This window comes from Sciurus vulgaris, assembly GCF_902686455.1.
Source record: "Sciurus vulgaris genome assembly, chromosome: 15".
Classification (NCBI taxonomy): Eukaryota; Metazoa; Chordata; class Mammalia; order Rodentia; family Sciuridae; genus Sciurus; species Sciurus vulgaris.
The window spans coordinates 84,914,390-84,934,876 of NC_136476.1; the positions used below are offsets into that span (position 1 = coordinate 84,914,390).

The 20,487-nt window shown below is 50.6% G+C and overlaps 1 protein-coding gene across 16 annotated transcripts in view; it reads right to left on the bottom strand.

The window, feature by feature from the left end:
- FNBP1 (formin binding protein 1) overlaps nucleotides 1-20,487 on the bottom strand; it is a 106,292-nt gene that overhangs the window by 44,827 nt on the left and 40,978 nt on the right. For all 16 annotated transcript variants that reach the window (XM_079111747.1, XM_079111748.1, XM_079111751.1 and 13 more), the window contains exons 2-5: nucleotides 17,263-17,378; nucleotides 8,679-8,735; nucleotides 7,635-7,782; nucleotides 321-383 (exon numbers count right to left, since the gene is read on the bottom strand). In XM_079111747.1, coding sequence (XP_078967873.1) covers nucleotides 321-383; nucleotides 7,635-7,782; nucleotides 8,679-8,735; nucleotides 17,263-17,378 — 384 coding nt within the window. The remainder of the gene's footprint in view (nucleotides 1-320; nucleotides 384-7,634; nucleotides 7,783-8,678; nucleotides 8,736-17,262; nucleotides 17,379-20,487) is intronic.

A 20,487-nucleotide genomic window follows, 5' to 3' on the forward strand; every position in this document is an offset into this window, starting at 1 on the left:
GCTGGAGCACAGGCTCCGCTCTACTCGAGATCATGGCTCCAGCACCAAGTTAATTCCACCGAGAAAGACCCGGGACGGCGTCCCCTGTGTTTATCTTTCTACTCACCAGCAATTCGGCACTAAATTAAGTTCGAATTAGAAAAATCCATAAAGACCTTGCTTTGGGGGCTGCGCTGGGCTCAGCGGTGGAGCGCTTGCCTAGCACGGTGAGGGAGCGGGTTGGACTCTCAGCACCACATAAAAATAAACAAGCTAAATAAACAACTACAATTAAAAAAAAAAAAAAAATACACTGCTTTAGCTGTTGGCTTTCCACTTACGGATTCGAGTTGCTTCCAGCAAGTCTCTATGTGCTGCTGAGCTTTGCGTCCATCGTGAAAGTTCTGGAAAGGGGAGAACACACTGATCAGTGCCCCTGTTCTCACATGAACACGGAGAAAACATTCTCATGCACTTGGATAATATGTATATGCCACACATCTGGGCTGGGGCCCTAGCTCACTGGTGGGGCACTTGCCCGGCCCAGGTGAAGCCTGGGTGCAATCTCTGGACCCCAAAACAAACATTGAAACATCTAGCACATGCACTCCAGAAGCAGAGACAGAAGTGGGAAGGAGAACAGCCGCTGAGTTCCCTTCGACACTTGAGGTACAGCCCTGTGGAGGGAGACAGACCCGCCTGAGGTCAGGCATGTCATCAAGATGGCAGTCTCCCAGGTATCATTCTCATGTCCACGACTGGCCACTTACATTGTCTGGGAACACCACAGTTACCTTTAGAACATTTCCATCACCCCAAAAGAAAACCCTACCTCTTAGCTGTCCCTGCTAATCCCCCAATGTCCCCAGTCCCAGAAAAGTGCCGTTATAGAGCCTGTCCACCCATCTGCCAGCTGTGGGTACTTTGTATGAACGGTCACAGTTATGGGGACTTTTGTGATGGGTAGGATGCTCCCAGCATCCCCCAATGATCGCTCAGCCGGACGTTTTTAGGGCTCATCCCTGTGGTCACAGGTATCCGCATACGGTTGTGTGGCCATGCCACACTTTGTTAATCTGTCCATCGGGTGAGGGACATTGTTTGCTCCCAGTCTGGGCTCCTATGACGGCCACCACAAACTGTAAAAGCTCCACGTGGATGGAGGGGTTCCACGCTCAGACCGGCTGAGGGTGCAGTACCGGGTGAACGCCGGACCTTGCGAACGCCCAACCAGGCTCTGCCACGCGCACACCCTCGGCACCCTTGATGTCTTTTTAATTTATTTTTTGAGATGTTGATAGGCCCTTATTTTATTTATTTCTATGTGGTGCCAAGGATGGACCCAGTGACTCACGCGTGCTAGGCAAGCCTCTGCCACGGAGCCACAGCCCCAGACCTCTTGATGTCTTTTGATTGGCCAACCCACCAGGATTTCCTGGGGCGTTAGGACCAGACGTGTGATAACGAGATGCCCAGGCGGTTGGTCTGGGGTTTAGAGGGAGAAGGAAGAAACAGGTTTGAGCAGGGAGGGCCAGAAGCACAGTTCTAGTTTTAGCTAAGGGTGGTACTTGTGCGAGACTCCAGCACAGACAGTCTTGACACCATGGACGTGTGTCTGAGGTAGGGAGGGTCGGGCCAAGGATCCTGGGTGCAGGTGTGCAGAGGAGAAGGAATGGCAGAGCCAAGAGGTCCCCTGAGAACACCCACAGAGCTCCGAGCCTTCCCCAGTCACACCTGAGCCACAGTGGAGGGGGACGGGGAAGGCCGGGGGAGGCAGGGTGGGGTTATGGAGAACAGTGCTCCTTTCTGAGGGGATGTTTAGTTTCACTGTCCCAGTGTCCCTGGGCAATGCTTTATCCACCCAGCAACATCTCGTCTCTGCGAACCCAGGCGGAGCCCCTTGGGGCTTCATTATTCAACGCTCACAATGGACTCAGGATTGAGACAGAAAAACAAGAGAGTCTAAAGCCAGGAATAAAACCAAGCAGGGAAAAGGCTGGGGAAGGGTTAAGAGGCACAGCCCAGGGCCAGATGAGGGTCACTCTGGGCCTGGTGGAAGCACACAAGCAGGTTTTCTGAAAGCAGCAAGTATGGCTTTAAAAAAGAGGGAAGGAGGAAGGGGGTAGGGAGGAGGGAGGAGGGAGCACGAGGGAGGAGGGAGGAAGGAAGTCCTGGGGGCGGGGAGAGAAGGGCCAACAGAGGAGCAGGCTGGGGACAATCACCAGCAGGGATACTGCTATCACCTGGGGTTAAAGTCTGCCCTTTGAGGAAGGCACCTTCCTGTCCTGGCCTGATGGCCTTCTCTCCCTGTCAAGAGAACTTATAACTGCGGTCCACTTTATGCTTTGAATACAGCCCTTGATGCTCTGCCACTGTGGCTTATTTTTAATAAGGACATTTCTTTCTCTTCCTCTCTCCCTGCTCCACCCTGATCTCGTCCCCTTCCTAATCTCAGGGGAAACAGGTTTGCTTTTCTTCCCCATCCTAGGCCGTCACCTGTCCTCGAGGACACACCCACCACAGGAACCAAGTCATCCAGACTGTGGGGATGGCACCAGAAGACCTCAGAAATGACCATTTCCCAAATCAACAAGTGAACCACAGCTCCAACGGAGAACCCCGGAAGGCAGCCTTTGAACGACCTCTTTAAAAGTCCCCTGCTCCCCTTGATGGGCAGAATCACAGCCTCTGAGACAGGAGTTCCATTTCTCCTGAGCTAGCAAAGCAATAAACCTTCTTTTTCCTTTCTCTCAAAACCGTGTCCTTGTTATTGGACTGGCATTGGGGCCAAGGACCAAGGTTTCAGTAACAAACTGTTCCCATTTTCCAAGCAGGACCACAGGGTTCTGCATCTTACTGAAGGGGAACCATCTTTCCCAAAAGGTTTAATTTGAGACTCAGAGATAGGTGCAAAGGGCACGGGAAAGGCTGAGAGCTTCAGAGACCTGGTTTATCTCCACGGCAACTCGGGGGACCAGGGACTGAACCCAGGGCCACTTAACCACACCCCCAGCCCTATTTTGTATTTTATTTAGAGACAGGGTCTCACTGAGTTGCTTAGCACCTCATTGTTGCTGAGGCTGGCTTTGAACTCAAGATCCTCCTGCCTCGGCCTCCTGAGTTGCTGAGAGTACAGGCGAGCACCACCCGCCAGGTTAGATTTTTAAATTTTGAGACTCAAAAATATTGAAAAAAAAAAAAAATCCAAAACCAATAACAACAAAAACACCAGGAAACAAAACGAAACAACAACAAAAAAACCAAAACCCACAGGCCTTCCTGCGCAGTGTGGTCCCTCAGGCAGAGCCCTAACACGACACCTAACAGCAAGAGTCGTCTGCCACCAGCCCCAGGGCCTCCTTGAGGGAAGAGTGAGTTTAACAGTCACCAAGTGGAACAAAGATGCTGGCTTGCCAGATGTATCTGCTGTTTACCAACAAACAATGGCAGAGGCTGCGCCTCCGGACAGTGGGCAAGCTGTGTCTAAGGGGGCCTCCGCTCCACAGAAAGGGCGATTGTCCTGGGGACAAGATAATAAGTGCTTTTGGAGCCGGGGAATGAAGTCACCAGAGCTCCACCTCCCACCAGGGAAGAGACAGGAAATGCCATCTGGGGACCCAGGGCGCGCGCTCCTCGCGCCTGTGAGAAGACGGCTTCCATTTCTTCCGAGACATTACAGGAGACTTTAAAAAGTGCCTGACTGCATGGGGTGACAGCTCCCAGGCCTGATTTTCACTGTAACTGTAGCCAGACGATCGTGTCCACAGACGTAACCACCTTTCCAGATGGTTTTAAAAACTTCCCAGGGGCCCGGGGTCGCTGAGATAAGAAACAGAAAAGAGAGAGGGAGGGAGGCGGACAGGGAGGCCGGCCTGCGGAAACCCAGCGAGGCCGCGGCGGGGAAGGGGCAGGTCGCTGGCAGCCAGGGTGACCGACTCATCCTGCTGCGTTTCCCAGGAGAGACGTGAGGCCAGCGACGGTCGAAACCACAGCGCCCGTGGGAGAACGGCCATTTAAAAAATAAGTGGAAAGAAATAAAAGAATGAACACCCAAGTGAGGGCAGTCGACCATCTGGAATTTTAAACACGGCTCAGATTCTACGGATGGAAACGGGAACACGAAGACTTTAAAAGTGCGAAGAAGGAGGGAGCACCTAGAAATACGTACACTTCCTCCAGACTCACAGCGGGTCCCAACACGGGCAGCTCCCGAGCCTGACTTGGGATGACAGCATTCAGCTAGCTTTAAATCTCGGTGGTGCAGGAGGTGTCTATGTGGACCACGTGGGGCAGCACCCCCGGTCAGTCCTGCTTAAATCCATCTAGCTTAAATCTTCGACCAGCCAGGCATGCCTGCAATCCCAGTGATTTGGGAGGCTGAGGCCCAACGATCCCAAGTTGGAGGCCAGCCTCAACAACTTAGTGAGACTGTGTCTCAAATTAAAAAATAAAAAGGACTGAGGATGTAGCTCAGCAGTAGAGCAGCCCTGGGCGAAACCTGAATATTAAAAAAAAAAAATCGACATGAAGCTTCCAACTAGGTCCCTCACCTAACTCCTCCCCAGGGTATAAAGCTGTCACTTCCAAACCAAACCAAGGAGAATCTCCACCCATGTGTTCAGATGGAGCAGAGGGTGCAGGGTGAAGCTTGCAAATCACAGCCCTCGCTGGGCTGCAGCTCTTGAAGTCTAGCTTCATCCCTCGCCCACCACACAGGGAACAACACCAGCATGCACCAGGCTGCCCCAGGCAAGAGGAAGGTGGTGTGAACACCACCAAGTCCCTGTCCCTGAGAAACAGCAGGTCAGGTCGTATGGTGGGAAAAATAGCAAGAGGGCGCACTAGGGGTGGGTGTGGTAAGGGGCTTATTTATCTGCCTATTCAGTCCTTTTTATTTTTTATTTTGAGACAGGAGCTCACTAAGTGGCTTAGGGCCTCACTAAGTCGCTGAGGCTGGTCTCCAATTTACAATCCTGCCTCAGCCTCCCAAGTCACTGGGATTACTTGGCTAGTCCTATAATTTCTGATTTTAAAAAATGAACAAACAATTGACAGTATGTAAATAAGATAAGGCAACTCAATCAGAACATGGCAAAGAAACACAAGGGTCCTCAACTAGTAAACTGCATGCAACTGGGCACTAAGTGGATACTAAGACTGCCTTTTTTTCTGGTGCTGGGGATGGAACCCAGGACCTCAGGTGTGCTGGGCAAGCGCTCTCCCACTGAGCCCCAGCCCAAGACTGCTCCTTTAACTTCTCCATCACTTCTTTCGCTCCAGCGTCGCACCAGGCACTGGTCTGGGTAGTCTGAACACAAGGGTGGACAAGAAAACCCCTGCCCTCATGGAGCTCACAGCCCAGGTCGGGTGAGGGCAGAACAGGCAAGCAGGGAACACAGAAACCGCAGGTCCTGGGAGCACGGCTTGCTCAGCAGCAGGGCATGTGCCAAGGTGGGTGTAACCCCCCCACTTATGGGAAGAGAGGAGCCGGGAAGGTTGGGAGGTCTGAGGAGGCAGCAGGCATGGGGAAGGCAGAGGGATTTTAATTCCGAGTAAGATGGGCAGGAAAGACCTCGATGAGAAGGTGACACTCCTGAGGAAGAAGTCAGGAGCCAGCTCTGCAAATATGTGGGGAAAGCTTTCCAAGGACAGAAGCGCCATGCGAAGGCCCTGGGGCAGAAGCACACTGGGCCTGATGCAGTCAGACCAGGGGAATTCAGGGAGGGTGTGCTGGGCTCCCCCATGACTCACTCAGGGTCGGACCTAGAATTTCCTCCTAAGCCTAGTGCCTGGGTTTTGTTTAGGGAGTTGGCTAAAATGCTGGGCTATAGGGGTGGAGGAAGGTCAGTCCAGAGAGGCAGCATTGATCACAGTAACAAACAGGAAGGAGATAGAAACCTTCGCAAGGTCAAGGGAAGTTCAGGAACCAGGAAAGCCAGCCTGATACTGTGCTCAGATTTATTGTATTTATTTTATCATTATGTGAGTTATTTGGGCCTCACTCTGAACCGTGGTGTTCTGCCTCCCTGCTTCCGCTCCGCCTCCTAAAATAAACAGCTTCTTCAGTGAGTGGGCTAGCAGCGGAGGGCACACCTAGAGGCCCGCTGCAGGGGCCTCTGCCTGGGCCCGTGGAGGCTTGGTGCCGGGTAGTTCCACAGTGAGGGGCTGTCCTGTGCACTCAGGGCGTCCAGCAGCTTCCCTGGCCTCTGGGCCCAGGTGGCAGCAGTCACACCCCCAGCTGCCATCAGTCAACCAGTACATCTCCACACACTGCGGCACGTTGCTGCCCTTGAGAGACAACGCCCAGACAGGAGGAAGGATGGATTCTTTTGATCAGCCTTTTTTCTTTTTAGACCAAGAGGTTAATTTTAAAGGATGGATCTCTCCCCAAACGTATCCAATTTAGAAAGAGCTGAACTCAGATGTCCCAGGGCCTTTGCACTGGTTGTTCCCTATGGAAATCTGGTCCAGGCAATTCCTACTCACCCTCTTGTCTCCTCTTAAGGTCTTAAATGTCGTGCTCCCCAGACGCCCAGGTGTGGGCAGATCAGGTATTTCCACTATATGCTACCTCCGCACCTGAATCCTCTCTTTTTAGCAATTATCATAATTACAATTAAACAATATTTTTGTCATCAGTATTTAGTGAATCCTCCATTCCAGCAGGAACCAGATCTGCCTTGTTGGTTCATGGGTCTCCAAGGCACTCAAAGAACTCCTGGGGTCTCAGATTTACATTGAAAAGTATACGACTGGCCTACCTTGGGACTTTATTCCTAAGAAGAAGCCATCACACACTCCACGGGCACTTAAAGTGCAATGACCTGGACCACAGCTTAACAATGACTCTGGGCGGGCGGGGCTCTGTGGTGGTGCTGCCCACATGCCTGAGGCCTGGCCTCCGTCCTCAGCACCGCACCAGAAAAGCAACTCGGAAGGCGTGAATGTCCTTGAGTGCACATAAAATCTACAAGACTGTCATGGCGGCAAGAGGAACAGTGTCAGTACCTGAGGGAAAGCAGAATGGACGCAGAGGACCTCTAGCTGGGTTTTGACCTCCTTAGAAGCCTTTTTTTAATTTTGGGGTACCAGGGATTGAACCCTGGGGACTTGACCACTGAGCCACATCCCCAGCCCTTTTTATTTTTAATTTTAAATTTTGAGACAGGGTCTCATTAAGTTGCTCAGGGCCTCACTAAGCTGCTGAGGCTGGCTTTGAACTTGTGATCCTCCTGCCTCAGCCTCTGGAGGTGCTGGGATCACAGGTGTGGCCACGCACCCAGCCCTATAAGCATTTTTGTTGCCTGTTTGTTTTCTCTTTAAATCATGTTTTTTTCTTTTTAAGCACTTGTTAAATACCATTTATTTCATATTACATCACTCCTTCTCTTAATGTTGGATATATTCAAATATACTTAAATTCCTCAGAGTGACTCATACCCTTGGCCAGTGGGTGAGTCTCACAATGTCTGAGGGGCCCTTGAAATGTACGTGACAGACCTAGAGACAGTTTTTAGGAACATGCTGCTCCAAGGATTCTCAGAGGGGTCAGCCTCACACCGGCCGCCTCAGGTGTCTATCTCTTGAAATCCTCTAGGGACATTCCCCTGTCTCTGCCTCGTCTTTCAGGGGGAGACAGACAAAAGGTGCGTTACCGATTTCCTCTCCTGCTTCAGCTCCTGCACGTAGCGCGCCAGGTCCACCGTGATCTGCGCGGTCATGTTCTCGGAGATGACCTCGTGCTGTCCGGCGTAGTCGTTCATCTCGTTCAGGGTGGAGAGGAAGGCTCTGCATGACGTGTACCTAGGGACAGAGCACCGGCTCCCTCACACCAGGCAGCACCGGCTCCCTCACACCAGGCTGCACCGCCTCACACCGCCTTACGCAGGGGAGATGTTAATTAACAGGTTAATTCCCGGCGACCTCCCAGAGGACTGCGATGATTTATTACACATCGAGTGTTCCCATCAAAACCGCTCAGGATTAATTACCACCAGACACTTCATTCTGTGAAACCGGATTGTCCTAGGTGATGCAGAAGCTGGCTTTGCTAATACTTAGATCTGGTCCCCAACACACACGCCCGAGCCACCTGTGCCGATACAGTGGCTACTCAGGTGGAGCCTGGAGACAATACCCAGTCTGTCCATGTTAAGACAGCTTCACTGAGCACATCTCTGAGCCTGGCCACTCAGGAGGTGGAGGCAGAGGATCACAAGTTCAAGGCCAGCCTCAGCAACTAACTCAGGCCCTGAGCCACCTAGCAAGACTGTCTCAAAATACAAAATGCTGAGGATGTAGCTCAGTGACTAAGCACCCTGGGGCTCAGTCCCTAGTACTGGGGGGCCCTCATCGCTGACTGAAATGGACATGTTTCTTGGATGCGTGACTATTGTGCTAACTCCTTATGTTACAAGCCCAACCCAAACTCCTGGAGGTCTATACCCCATGCTTCCTGCACAGGCTTCCGTTACACGCTCAAACTTTTCCTAAGTGCTTGAACTGAAGCAGTCTGGGCAATCTAGGTCTGGTGGCTCGGTATAAAAAGTTAATTAGATAATATTGTTCTTCTCCCCAATTTAAAAACGGACACAAACAGGAAGGCAGGGTGGGCCTGGTTTTATGGGCAAGGATCTCTTCGGCTCCTCCTTGTTCCCTGGGTGGTGGACAAATGTTGCCAACAATCACAGTGGACATACTTGTATTCTTCCTCCTCCTTCGAGTTCTTCTTAGGCTGGTATTTCTTCGAAAGATTCCTAGAATAAAAATGCAGACACATCACCTTATTCAGAAAGGTAACGGGGAAATCGGGAATGACATATGACATGAGTGCTTTTCTTTACTCGTCTGAATAAAACAATCACAGGGGGCGCAGATGAGACCTGTCGTACCCCCAGCCTTCCGACCCGAGCGGTGAGGCTGCTGCTGGGGTGCAGCAGGTGAGAGCAGGAGGTCACCCGGGGCCACCTACCTGGGCGGCGCCACCTGCCTGTGTAACCTGAGAGCGTGGGCCTCACCCCGGGTGCAGGGGTCTGCATTTGCAGCTGGAGTAAAGCCATACACTCTGGGTCCTGCTGCTGGGCTGGGGGACTGGGGACAGGGGCCACAGGAGGCCGACGCAGGCCCACGCGGCCTCCCCCGTGGTCACATCTGTGGCTTCTTGGCCTCCTGCTTCACTCCCATGGCTGCTCCTCTTTCACAGTAGGTACATTTATGATTTCACACACTTTTATTTTTCCAATTTCCCCAAATTTACAGATTTGCCTAAAAAAGTGTGATAACAAATCCACCATTTTGATCCCAGTACGTTTTATATACAAAGTGAATTGAGTCCCTGTAAAATTGCAATATGGAAAATTTTTCTTTCTTTTTTTTTTTTTTGATACTGGGGATGGAACCCAGGGTCATTCTGTCACTGAGCTACGTCTTCAGCCCTTTTTATTTTGAGAAAGGTTTTCACTAAGTTGTGCTGGATGGCCTCAGACTTGTGATCCTCCTTCTTCCTCAGCCTCCTGAGTCACTGGGAAGGTAAGTGTGCACCACCAGGCCCACGTTACACTTTCTTATTAGTTATTTATTTATATATACGGGGATCGAACCCAAGGGTGCTTTGACTCTGATCTACATCCCTAGCCCTTTTGTAATTTGAGACAGGGTTTTGTTGAGGCTGACCTTGAACTTATGATACTTCTGCTTCAACCTCTGGAGTCCCTGGAATCCCAGGTGTGCACCAGTATGCCCAGTTCATACTTTCTTTTAAATGAACCATTCAGATCCTGGCTTGTTATTCTATTGGAGCTCATCATATACAAATGGAAAACAGGTAGAAATCATTTTCTAAAATATTTCATATATATACGTATGTAGGGTGTGTGTGTGTGTGTAGTATTAAATTTAAACATCTTTTAATAATATAAAAGATGTTAAAGTGAAGCTGAAGAATTTGCTAAATTTCAAATATGAATTCCTAAGATTTATCAAAAAGGTTATAAAAATTTGTTTGATGTTATTACTGTGTATTTTTTAAAAAAATTCCAGAGTGGTGCGCAGTGGCATCCGCCCATAATCCCAGGGACTCGGGAGACTGAGGCAGGAGGTTTGCAAGTTCAAGTCTAGCCTCAGCCACTTATCAAGACTTAAGCAACTTAGCGAGACCCTGTCTCTAAATAAAAAATAAAAAGGGCTGGGGTTGTGGCTCAGTGGTTAAGTGCCCCTGGGTTCAATTCCCTGCACCAAAAAAGGGAAATTTTTTTTGTTCCATATCGTAACTTTACACAGACTCAACTGACTCGCTGCTGAAGATAATAACCTCTCCGCGTTTTGCTTCCTCCAGTGATTGAGTCGTGTGGTTTGGTTCCGTGAGTCCATCTGTCTTCCGTCTATACTGCTGGGTGGTGCTCGACCCCTGGGCCACGGTTTCCCCGCCGGTCCTTGGCGTCGGGAAGGGCGTCCCCTGCCCAGGCCTTGTTGATCAGGCCCGTGGACGTTGCCTGCTCGTCCCTTTTCTCTCCAGCATCGTTGCTTCCTCGCCTTTTGGTGGCGAGCCTGGGACCAGTCAGATTTTCTCCCTCGCAGGCGCCTTCGCGGGGCAGAGTGAGCACGCAGAAGTCTTGCTGGGCGGAGGGTCACTCGCATCCCCGCGCCCAGGCTCGGTGCCTGCCATTCTCTGCTGGCTTCGGGGACTTTCTTGGTCACGCTGACTGCTCTCCTGTCCTGCTGTTGGTGAGAGCGGTGAGCGGCACTCTCCTCACGCGGTCCCTCCTCCGGGTCTCTTGTTCCTGATTCTGTCCCTTGTGTTCACACCACGGTCATCGCGAGCCGCTCCCTCATTTGATTTGGGGTCGCCTGCTTTACCTGTGAGTTCTAAAGTGGGATGCTCTGGTCCTCGTCCCCTTTGACCTCCCTTCCACCCGTCGGCCGCCCTGTGGTCCCGGGGCCCTGCCGGGTGGCTGCTCGTCGTCACTGTCCACTCCCGAGGCTCAGCTTGCTCTCCATATGCTTTCTTCCCGGCTGGTTTTCCGGCCTCCGCTCCTCTTCCTTCCTTTTCTCCTGTGTTCTGAGCAAGTCACGAGTCACCTTGTCCAGCCGAACGCGGACGGCAGTGGCCGAGGCCAGGGACGTCCCAGCAGCAGGCACGGGGCAGAGGCCTGGGCGCCACCTGTCCTGTAAGATGCAGGCGTGGGCCCCGCGTCCTCGGGCTGCTGAGGGGTTTTGGTGAGCTGCAGCTCGCAGGGCAGCGTGGGGCGGTAGCCTTCCTCCCTGCCCTGGCCCTGTCGCTCTTTCCCCGAGTCCCCCTTGGCTCAGAGCTGTACGTTCTGCTTGCTGAAAGCTGGGGACAGGCGTCCGGGGGGCGTGTGCAGCAGCCTGGCGGCGCCTCCAAGCTCCCTTGGCGGTCCTCTGTGGTGACGCCGGCAGGCGAGTCTCCTGTCCTGGGCCTGGGGCGATGCCAGCAGGCGAGTCACCTGTCCTGGGCCTGCCGAGTCCCAGTTTGGGGTGATGCCAGCACGTTCAGCTTCAGGCAGGAGCGCAGAGCCGACCGGAGGTGGCACGGCATCTGCCCTGGAGTCTGCCCGTCACCGTTCCCTGAGTGTGGCCCTCAGTCTGCTTCTGTCTGAACTGACTCGGGACCTGGGGGCTCTTCCCTTCCCTGGCTGTGAGGGTGGGTGGGGTCCTCTCGGGCCCCGGCACCTCCTGTCCCTCTCCCTGTCACCCTGCCTACTGTGGGCCGAGGATGTGGAGGCCCCTCAGGTGTTTTTGCTGCTGAGACTCTTCCCGGCTTTGCCCTCTCACCTGTTGCTGGGACAGCACTATCTTCTGACTGAATTTTCTTTTGCCATCTTTATCCAGAAATTTTATGGTGAGCTTTTTAAAGAAAAAAAGAGAAAGGGGAAAAAACAACTGAAACATTCCTGGGCCCCACCCTGGGCCTTCTGTTCAGAGGGTCTGGAATGGAGCCCAAGGATCTCATTTTAAAAAGAACCCTGTGGTTTTTGGAATCAACCAGGTCTAAATCCAGTCTCTCATGGAAGAATGTATATTTTCCTCTTCCCTTTTAATTAGTCTACCTGGAGAGCAACTGGGTATAAAACACTTCAGGCTTCTCAGACCCTATGAACTCGAAGATGATTTTGGGGGTTTACTTGCCTACTTGTTTTTCAAAATACTACAGATAAGATGAATTTTGTTTTTGGTACCAGAGTCCTTGGGAGAAATATTCTTGGATGCAAAGTTCATTTCTAGATCTCTTTAGCTTTTAGGCTTCTGCCGGCCTTTAGAGAGCAAATTATTCATTAGTGCTTTTAAGAAATGTCTGAATGCTATGTAATGCAAACACTGTCAAAAGTGAGGCTCATGAAAATGGAATGGTCTTAATGGAACATCACCACGATGGGTCTTTAATCCTGTTTACGACCTCGCTAGAAGGCTTTAAAGAGTGCATAGAGGCATATGCTTTTAGTCCCAGCAACTCTGGAGGCTGAGGCAGGAGGATCACAAGTTGGAGGCCAGCCTAGGCAACTTAATAAACTTAATAAAACCTTATCTCAGAAGAAGAATCAAAAAAAAAAAAAAAAAGAGGACTGGAGGACTGGGGATGGAACTCAGTGCTAGAACACCCTTGGGGTAAATTCCAGTAACACCCCCCAAATATAAATATATACATAGATATATGGAGAGAGAGAGAGAGAGAGACTGGAGAGCCTGAGGCAGGAGGATTCCTTGAGCCTAGAGATTTGAGACTAGCCTGGGCAATGTAACAAGACACTCATGAAAGGAAAACAAAATTATATTAGGACCCTGTTTCAAAATAAAATTAAAGGGTTGGAGCTGTGGCTCCATGGTATAGCATCCCTGGGCTGCAGAAAAATAGGAACAAAACAAAACAAAAACCCATAAATAAATAAGGTGACATTTCCCCTTCTAATGCAGAAAAAAAATGATAGAAGTCACCCCCACAAAGGTCATGTTCACTTTTTTGATATATTGCTATTTTAAGGAAGTATTTGTCAAACAAACTCCAGCGGGACGGGCAGCCTCTGTTCCGTGAACTCATCCCCACCTCAGGGCCTTGCGTCAGCTCGCCCTCCACTGGAGCAGCGCCCTGCACCGCGTGTGCCTGGCTCCCTTCAGGCCTTCGGTTCTGAAGCAGTGGCTCCTCCGAGCCCATTGTCCCCCATCGTGCCCCTGGTTTTACCCACTTGCAGAGACAAATCTTGACATTTAATCCCCTCTGCCCTGGGACTGAACCCAGGGGTGCTTAACCACTGAGCCACATCCCTGGCCCTTTATTAATTTTATTTAGAGAGAGGGTCTCGCTGAGGTGCTCAGGGCCTCACTAAGTGGCTGAGGCTGGCTTTGAACTGGCGCTCCTCCTGCCTCAGGCTCGAGAGTCACTGGAATTACAGGCGTGGGCCACCACACCCAGTTACACTTAATTCTGTGACGCTGACTCCCCGGCTCAGCACTTCCTGTTCATGAGCGTCCCCAGGGACTGGCGCTGCGGTGCCTCATCAGTGGTCGGAGCCCATTGGCTCTTGGGCCTGGCACACAGGGAATTCCCCACGAAGCGACACCGGTGGGCATCCCCACCCTGGGCCCTGCAGATGCCCCTTGGCGTGAACGTGCACCCACTGGGCACCAGGCGCGGTGCCACACGGGCGGCATCGCTGCTCCAAGGGGCCTGCTGTGGTGGGCTTGCTCCAGGCAGGAGCCAGCAGGAGCCAGCCAGCACCAGGTGACTGCAGCACCCCGGGAGGCGGGAGGCGTCCGGTCGGGGTTTGAGACCTGCTGCAGAACATGTGACCACAGTTAGAGACAACGGAGGGTGGACTGGAAGTTGCTGAGAGTGGATCTGAAGTGCTCTAACCCCCCCACAGAAGCGAGGTGATGTATGTCTGAGCTTGGTTTAACCTTTGACATTGCTCAGGAACAGGAACTTCACGGTGCACGCCAGACGCACGTATGACCTTTGTCAACTTAAAAAAAATAAAGAGCGAGCTGGGGCTGGGGCTCCGGGGTGGAGCACTCGGGGTCCATTCTCAGCACCACATAAAAAAATATGTAAGTAAAACACAGGTATGAGAAAAAAATAAAGAAAAATGCGTGGGATGTTAGAAAGCAACCAAAGGCATGGAAAAGGGAAGGGTAAAGCAGAGCGTGGGGGCTGAGGGTTGAGGTGGGCCTCAGCGCAGTGGCGTGTGGAGAGAGGCTGGAAGGAGGTGAGGGAGCGGGTCACAGGGACCTGGGGAAGAACATTCAGGTGACACCTGTAGGAAGGGCGGGTCCGCGCAGCAGCCCTGGGGCAAGAGCATGCACAGGAGGCGGGAGGGCTGGCTGATGGAGGGCTGCAGGCCGCGCCACGCAGGTGTGTAGGGTGGTTCCTGTGAGGACTTTGGAGCTCTCCCAGAGCACTTGACTCCATGGCACTCAAAGCTTGCTGAAATTTTGAACAGAGGGAAACTGCGATCTGGCTGCTCTGTAGAAAACAGGCAGCCAGCAGGAGATGGGGCCCATGAGGGGACCAGCCGGAGACTCATGGTAACCCAGGCAGGGGCTGATGGTGACCCGGCCCAGGGCCACAGTGGAGGTGAGGAGAAGCGTCAGATCCTGGGTAGATCTGGAGCGTGTTGCCAGGGCTCCTGGGAAGTAGCTTCCGGGGTTCTGTCCCAGGCCCGGAAGGGCGCAGCTGCCCTAAAGAACTGGAGGAAACTGGGCCGTGGAAATGCAGATAGCAAGTCCCTGGACAGCATGGGCTCTCAGACAGGCCCCTTTGCAAATATTTTTGGACATCCAAACAGAGGTTTTAAGCAGCTGCTTCGGGGTTCAGGAGAGAGGTCTGGCTTGGAGATACACATCTGTGAGTCACTGCACAAAGATGGTGGCTGAAGCCAGAGTCGGCTGTGATCACCAAGGGAGCAGAGAGGGGAGAGGACCCAGCACAGGGCCTGAGGAGGAGCTTCCAGCAGGGGGGAATGTCTCCAGAAGGCAGGAGCAACCGCCCTGTCAACGCTGCCAAACGGTCGAGAATGCTGAGGACAGGCCATAGAAGACAGGACCGGGGCTTCGGTTTGGGGCGACCGGCGTGCCTGAGAGTCCCGTTGCAAAGGGCAGCGGAGAAAGGGTGGTGGCTGGAGGGGTAATGAGCGCAGAGAAGCTCTGCTTTTCCTTGATGATGGAAGACAAAGTGTACTATCGGGAAAATCCCAAAGGGAGCGGAGAATTGGTGACAGGAGAGAGGGAAACACCTGGGCAGAGACTGGGCAAGAGAGGCAGAGAGCGGGCACACCCTCTCCTGGGCCCCGGGGCTGTGTGGATGCTGGTAGGTGGGGGCGGCGGAGTCTGCCCAAGCCTTCCTCCAATTGCCTCCATTGTTTCTGTGAAGTGGGAGGCAGGTGGGGAGGATGGGAAAGGAGGCTGTGATGAACAGGAAGCCCCTTGGGAGAGCGGGACGTGAGGGCCTAGGATCCCCAGCAGGATCCCTTGGCCGCCACGAGGCTCCTGTGGGGGTTGGTAACAGTCTTGAAGGCATCAGTTCTGTTACTCAGAAACTTCTTCCCCCAAAGCATGCATTTTGATGGCTCTGAGAGATGTGATGAAACTAATGTTGCTATCTGAATCTTGGGATGGTGGGCGAGGGGCACACGCTTAAAATCCCAGAGACTCAGGAGGCTGAGGCGGGATTTGACAAGTTCAAAGACAGCCTCAGCAACTTAGCAAGGCCTGTCTCAAAATATAAAAGGGCTGGGGATGTGGCTCAGGGACAGAGCCCCATGGAGTTTACATTGTAGTTACTTGATGGAAACAACACTTACCACCCATTAAAACATTCTGTAGAAACCCAGAGATCTACAGTGAGCTGATCTTTGAGAAGTGTTCCAAGAACACGCGATGGGAAAAGGATAGTCTCATCAATAAATGATACTGGAAAAACTGGATATCCACACGTAGAAGAATGAAGCAACCCATACCTCACACGCTATATGCAAAAACCCACTCAAAATGGATTAAAGACATAAGACTTGAAACTAAGACCCCTGGAAGAAAGTCTGGGGGGGAATCCTGACCTCCGCCAGAGCAATGATTTTTCAGATCTGACCCTAAAAACAAAGATAAACCAGTAGGACTTCGTCAAACTCTAAAGTCTCTGCACACAAAAAATAAAATACGAGAGCAAATTATGGAGCAGGAGAAAAATATTTGTAAACCATATATTTGATAAGAGATTAATATCCTAAAAATAAAAGGAACTCACATGACTCAACGGCAAAAATCCAAATAGCTTGATTTTAAAATGGGCAAATATCTCGAGTAAACATTTTTTCAAAGACATACAAGTGGCCAACAGCTGTATAAAAAGGTGCCCAACATCACTAACCATCAGGGAAACGCAAACTACAACCACAGGGAGAAGGGCTATGAACGGAAAGTCCAGAGAACCATGTGGAGGTTCCTCAAAAAATCAAAAATATAGCTACCTTGTGATCCAGCACTCCCACTTCTGAATACATATCCCAACTAAATAAAATCATTATCGCAAAAAGAAAAAAAAATATTCCCTGGGCATCACTTAGATGCTTATTTGAACAACAGGGGCCTGTTCTTTCACAACCCGGGACACATCTCTGATGCAGATACGCTTTGCCTGAAAACTACTTACTCCCAAACCAAAAACCACCAAGAGCTTCAGCACCCCCATCGACACCTTTAACAAGTCTTTAAAACAACAGGCGTAAGTCAATTCGACCACACATTAGAGATTTTACATGCCACTTCAGGTTCAAGATCAATTCTACCAACAATTTTTAAATATTTTATATGAAAACCAATTTCTTGTATCATTTCATCATTAAAGATTTAAGGGCTTGGGGTTTAGCTCAGGGATAAAGCACTTGCTTAGCATGCCTGAAGCCCTGGATTCCATCCCCAGGACTGCATGCATGCGCACACACACACACACACACACACACACACACACACACACACACTTGAGCCTAAAAGCAATGGTTTATTTATTTATTTTCCGGTACTGGGGATTGAACCCAGGGCCTTGTGCTTGCCAGGCAAGCACTCCACCAACTGAGCTATACCCCCACCCAGCCCTGGTTTATTTTTACTATTCTATGAAAATTGTTTTTCTGGATTAGAAACTGCTCCTACTGAAATATTACATAACATAAAAGAAAGAAATATTTAAAGGATTATATATTTATAGTACAAGGTGCAGATATAAATTATTGTGACATGCATTTGCAGTTTACCAAATTACCCTTTTCGATATCAACTTACCTGAGTTGCTTCGCATAGCTGAGCTCAATCTCTGTCCTTTCCTTTACAAACTTGATGTATTTCTCAAGAATGTCGATTCCCCACTGTGTGTGTTTTTCTAAGTTGTCAAACTGATCCTGTTTAAAAGAAGAGAGAGAGAATTCAGTCTTCCTCTGTGATTAACATAATTTCAATGGACAATTCTCTTAATAATGCTTTGCGACACAGGAAGCAGCACTCAAGAGTTTCCATGATCATTCTCGGGTGCCTTTTGGTTGGACAGTTTTAAATCAACATTACCAAACTTGGCTAGAAAAGAGCCTGGAGTACTGAACTCTGCCCGATTCATTCGTGTTTTAGAAACATGCTTTTTGGATGTAACGAAGCGTCCCAGTGCAAAGGGAAACATCTCTCTCAGATGCCCCAAACTGACAGGTGAGACACACAGCACAGCCTGTATGTGAACACCGTAACTGGCACCTCTGAGTTGTCATTCCAAAAGGCTGATGGAGTTTGGAGCAAGGAGGTGGGAGTGATGTGAGGGTGATCAAGGTGCAAGGGGACAGGTGGTGCTGGTGGAGAGACTAGAGACCACCCAGGGCCAGGTCACCCAAGGCTTCCGACGCAGACCTGAGGAGCTCAGGACCTCCAGCAGGCCCGAGCAGGACTTCCAAGGGGTGGCATGACCACGGGTACATTTTGAATCACCAAGAGACTGTCCTCTCCGTCCAGACCAGAGGAAGCAGGTGCACAGGGTTGCATTTTGGAGACACTAAACAAACAGAATCCAATAAGCTCAGTGAATGGCTGGGTGAGGAAGCTGGGAGGGACGTGAGGATTCCAGGGTGACTCTCTGCTTTGTTTTCTGCTACTAGATAAATGGTCCAGATATGGAAGAGCTGTGTTTCAAGGTGGAATTAAATGTAGTTTTGCCGAGCCAACCGAGGGACTGGCATGTCCAGAAAGGGGAAACAGCTCCACTTGGGGCTCAAGGAGAGGGCCAGGGGGTGGGCGAATCTGAAGTCACAGCCAAGGACCAGACCGCCAGAGAGAAAGGAGCCTGCATAGAATTAGCAAAGAGGGCCTGGCCCAGGAAGGAGCCCAGAAAGGACTGTGGAAGAGAGCCAGAGAGCACATTAGCACATCACAGGGAAGAAAGGGCTCCTAGCAAGGCCAAGATGGAAAGTTTGCTGCTTCCGGAGAGGTAAGAGAGGAGAGGGTTCTGGCCCCAGCAACACAAGCACAGAGACAGGCCACCAAATGTCTCAGCGCTTTGTCACAAATCAGTCATGACTGTCATGCAAAACGGGGAAGGGTCGAATCAAATCAACACAGCTGTCTCGCCCTATCACATCCATTCAATCTACTGAAACACGTTCACTGTACTACTTCAGCTTGTTTTTTTTCTTTCTTCCTTTGTTTTTTCTTTTTTCTTTCTTCTGGGGATTGAATCTGGGGTGCTTAACCACTGAGCCACATCCCCAGCCCTTTTTTATTTTTGATTTGAGACAGGATCTCGCTAAGTTGCCTGGGGCCTCGCTAATTTGCTGAGGCTGACCTTGAACTGGCGATCCTCCTGCCCCAGCTTCCCAAGTCACTGGGATCACAGGTGTGCATCGCTGTGTCTGGGCCCTGCTTCGTTACTTTCAGCCACATTATTGAGGTATGATTGATATTAAAAAGCTGTACATAGTCAGTGGTTCACACCTGTGGTCCTAGCACTCAGGAGGCTGGGGCAGGAGGACCATTTGTGCCCAGGAGTTTGAGATCAGCCTGGGCAATACTGTAAGGCCCCATCTCAAAAACAGGAAAAAAAGGCTGTACATATTTAATTTACACAATGGATTGGAGGTACGCATTTGGAGGTAGGTACACACCCACGAATCTAGCACCACAAACCGCTCCAAGCTCACTTCACGTAGGACCAACCTTTTGCACATTATTAAGTATAAAATACAGGGTTGTTTGTTTGTTTGCTTTTGTCTTTGTGGTGGTGCTGGGGATGGAACCCCGGGCCTCCCATGTACTAGGGAAGCCACTGATATGCACCCAGCCCCTGGGGCAGCGCTGCTGATCACAGGCTGGTGGCCACAGGTGCGCACACGTGCAGCTAGCTTGCTTTGCTTGCTTTCTAAATTGAGCATCAGCTTTAAGTCCACCTTTGTGCTGCCGGGCTCTATTTTTCATTCAAAGCTACGCAAGTGTAAATGAATAAATTTTCTGTAACTTGGGTGAGGGAGGAGAGGGCAGGAGGCAAAAGCACTGCCTCCCAAACTTGAGAAATCCTTTGAAAAGAAATGGTTTCTTCCATCTAACGCTGGCCTAGGCCCACAGAGGAGCTGGTGGGACATCGCCTGACCACATGGAGGTCTCTGCCTTATTAAAATGCTTCTCTAACTGAAAATAATCACGGTAAAATGTCTGCCTTGATAACTGATGGTTTTAAATGTTATTAAAAATGACTGACAAGCTGGGTGTGGTGGTGCACGCCTGTAATCCCAGTGACTCTGGAGGCTGAGGCAGGAGGATCATAAGTTTGAGACTAGCCTTAGCAACTAGCAAGGCCCTGTCTCGAAATAAAAAATAATTTTAAAAATATGTTTTTAGTTGTGGATGGACCTTTATTTTATTTATTTATTTATTTAGTTAGTTAGTTATTTATATGTGGTGCTGAAGCTCAAACCCAGTGCCTCACACATGCTAGGCAAGCACTCTACCACTGAGCCCCAGCCCCAGCCCTAAAAAATAATTAAAAAAAAAAAAAAAGCGGGGGGGGGGGGGTCTAGGGTCCCTTAACCACTAAATTCAAAACCTGGTACTGAAAAAAAAAAGGGACAAGCTGAGCATGGTGACCCACACCTATAATTCCAACAACTCAGGAGGCTGAGGCAGGAGGATTGCAAGTATCAGGCCAGACCCAGTAACTTAGCAGAGACCCTGTCTCAGAATTGAGAAAAAGGGCTGGGGCTTGGGATGCGGCTCAGTGGTAGAGCATTTGACTTGCATGAGGCCTGGGTTTGATCCCCTGCACAACAAAAAATCATCGTCATAATAATAAAAGTCAATATTAAAGGGCTGGAGATGTAGCTCAGTGGTAGAGTCCTCTGGGTTCAATCCCCATTATGTCTCCCCCCCCCATAAAAAAGGGTGTGGGGACAAAGTTCTCAGTGACTTTTAGTCCTTTATGATCTACTCCACAACCACCTAGACTCCGTTTTGAGAAATGCAGCTCAGGGAGATTATTTA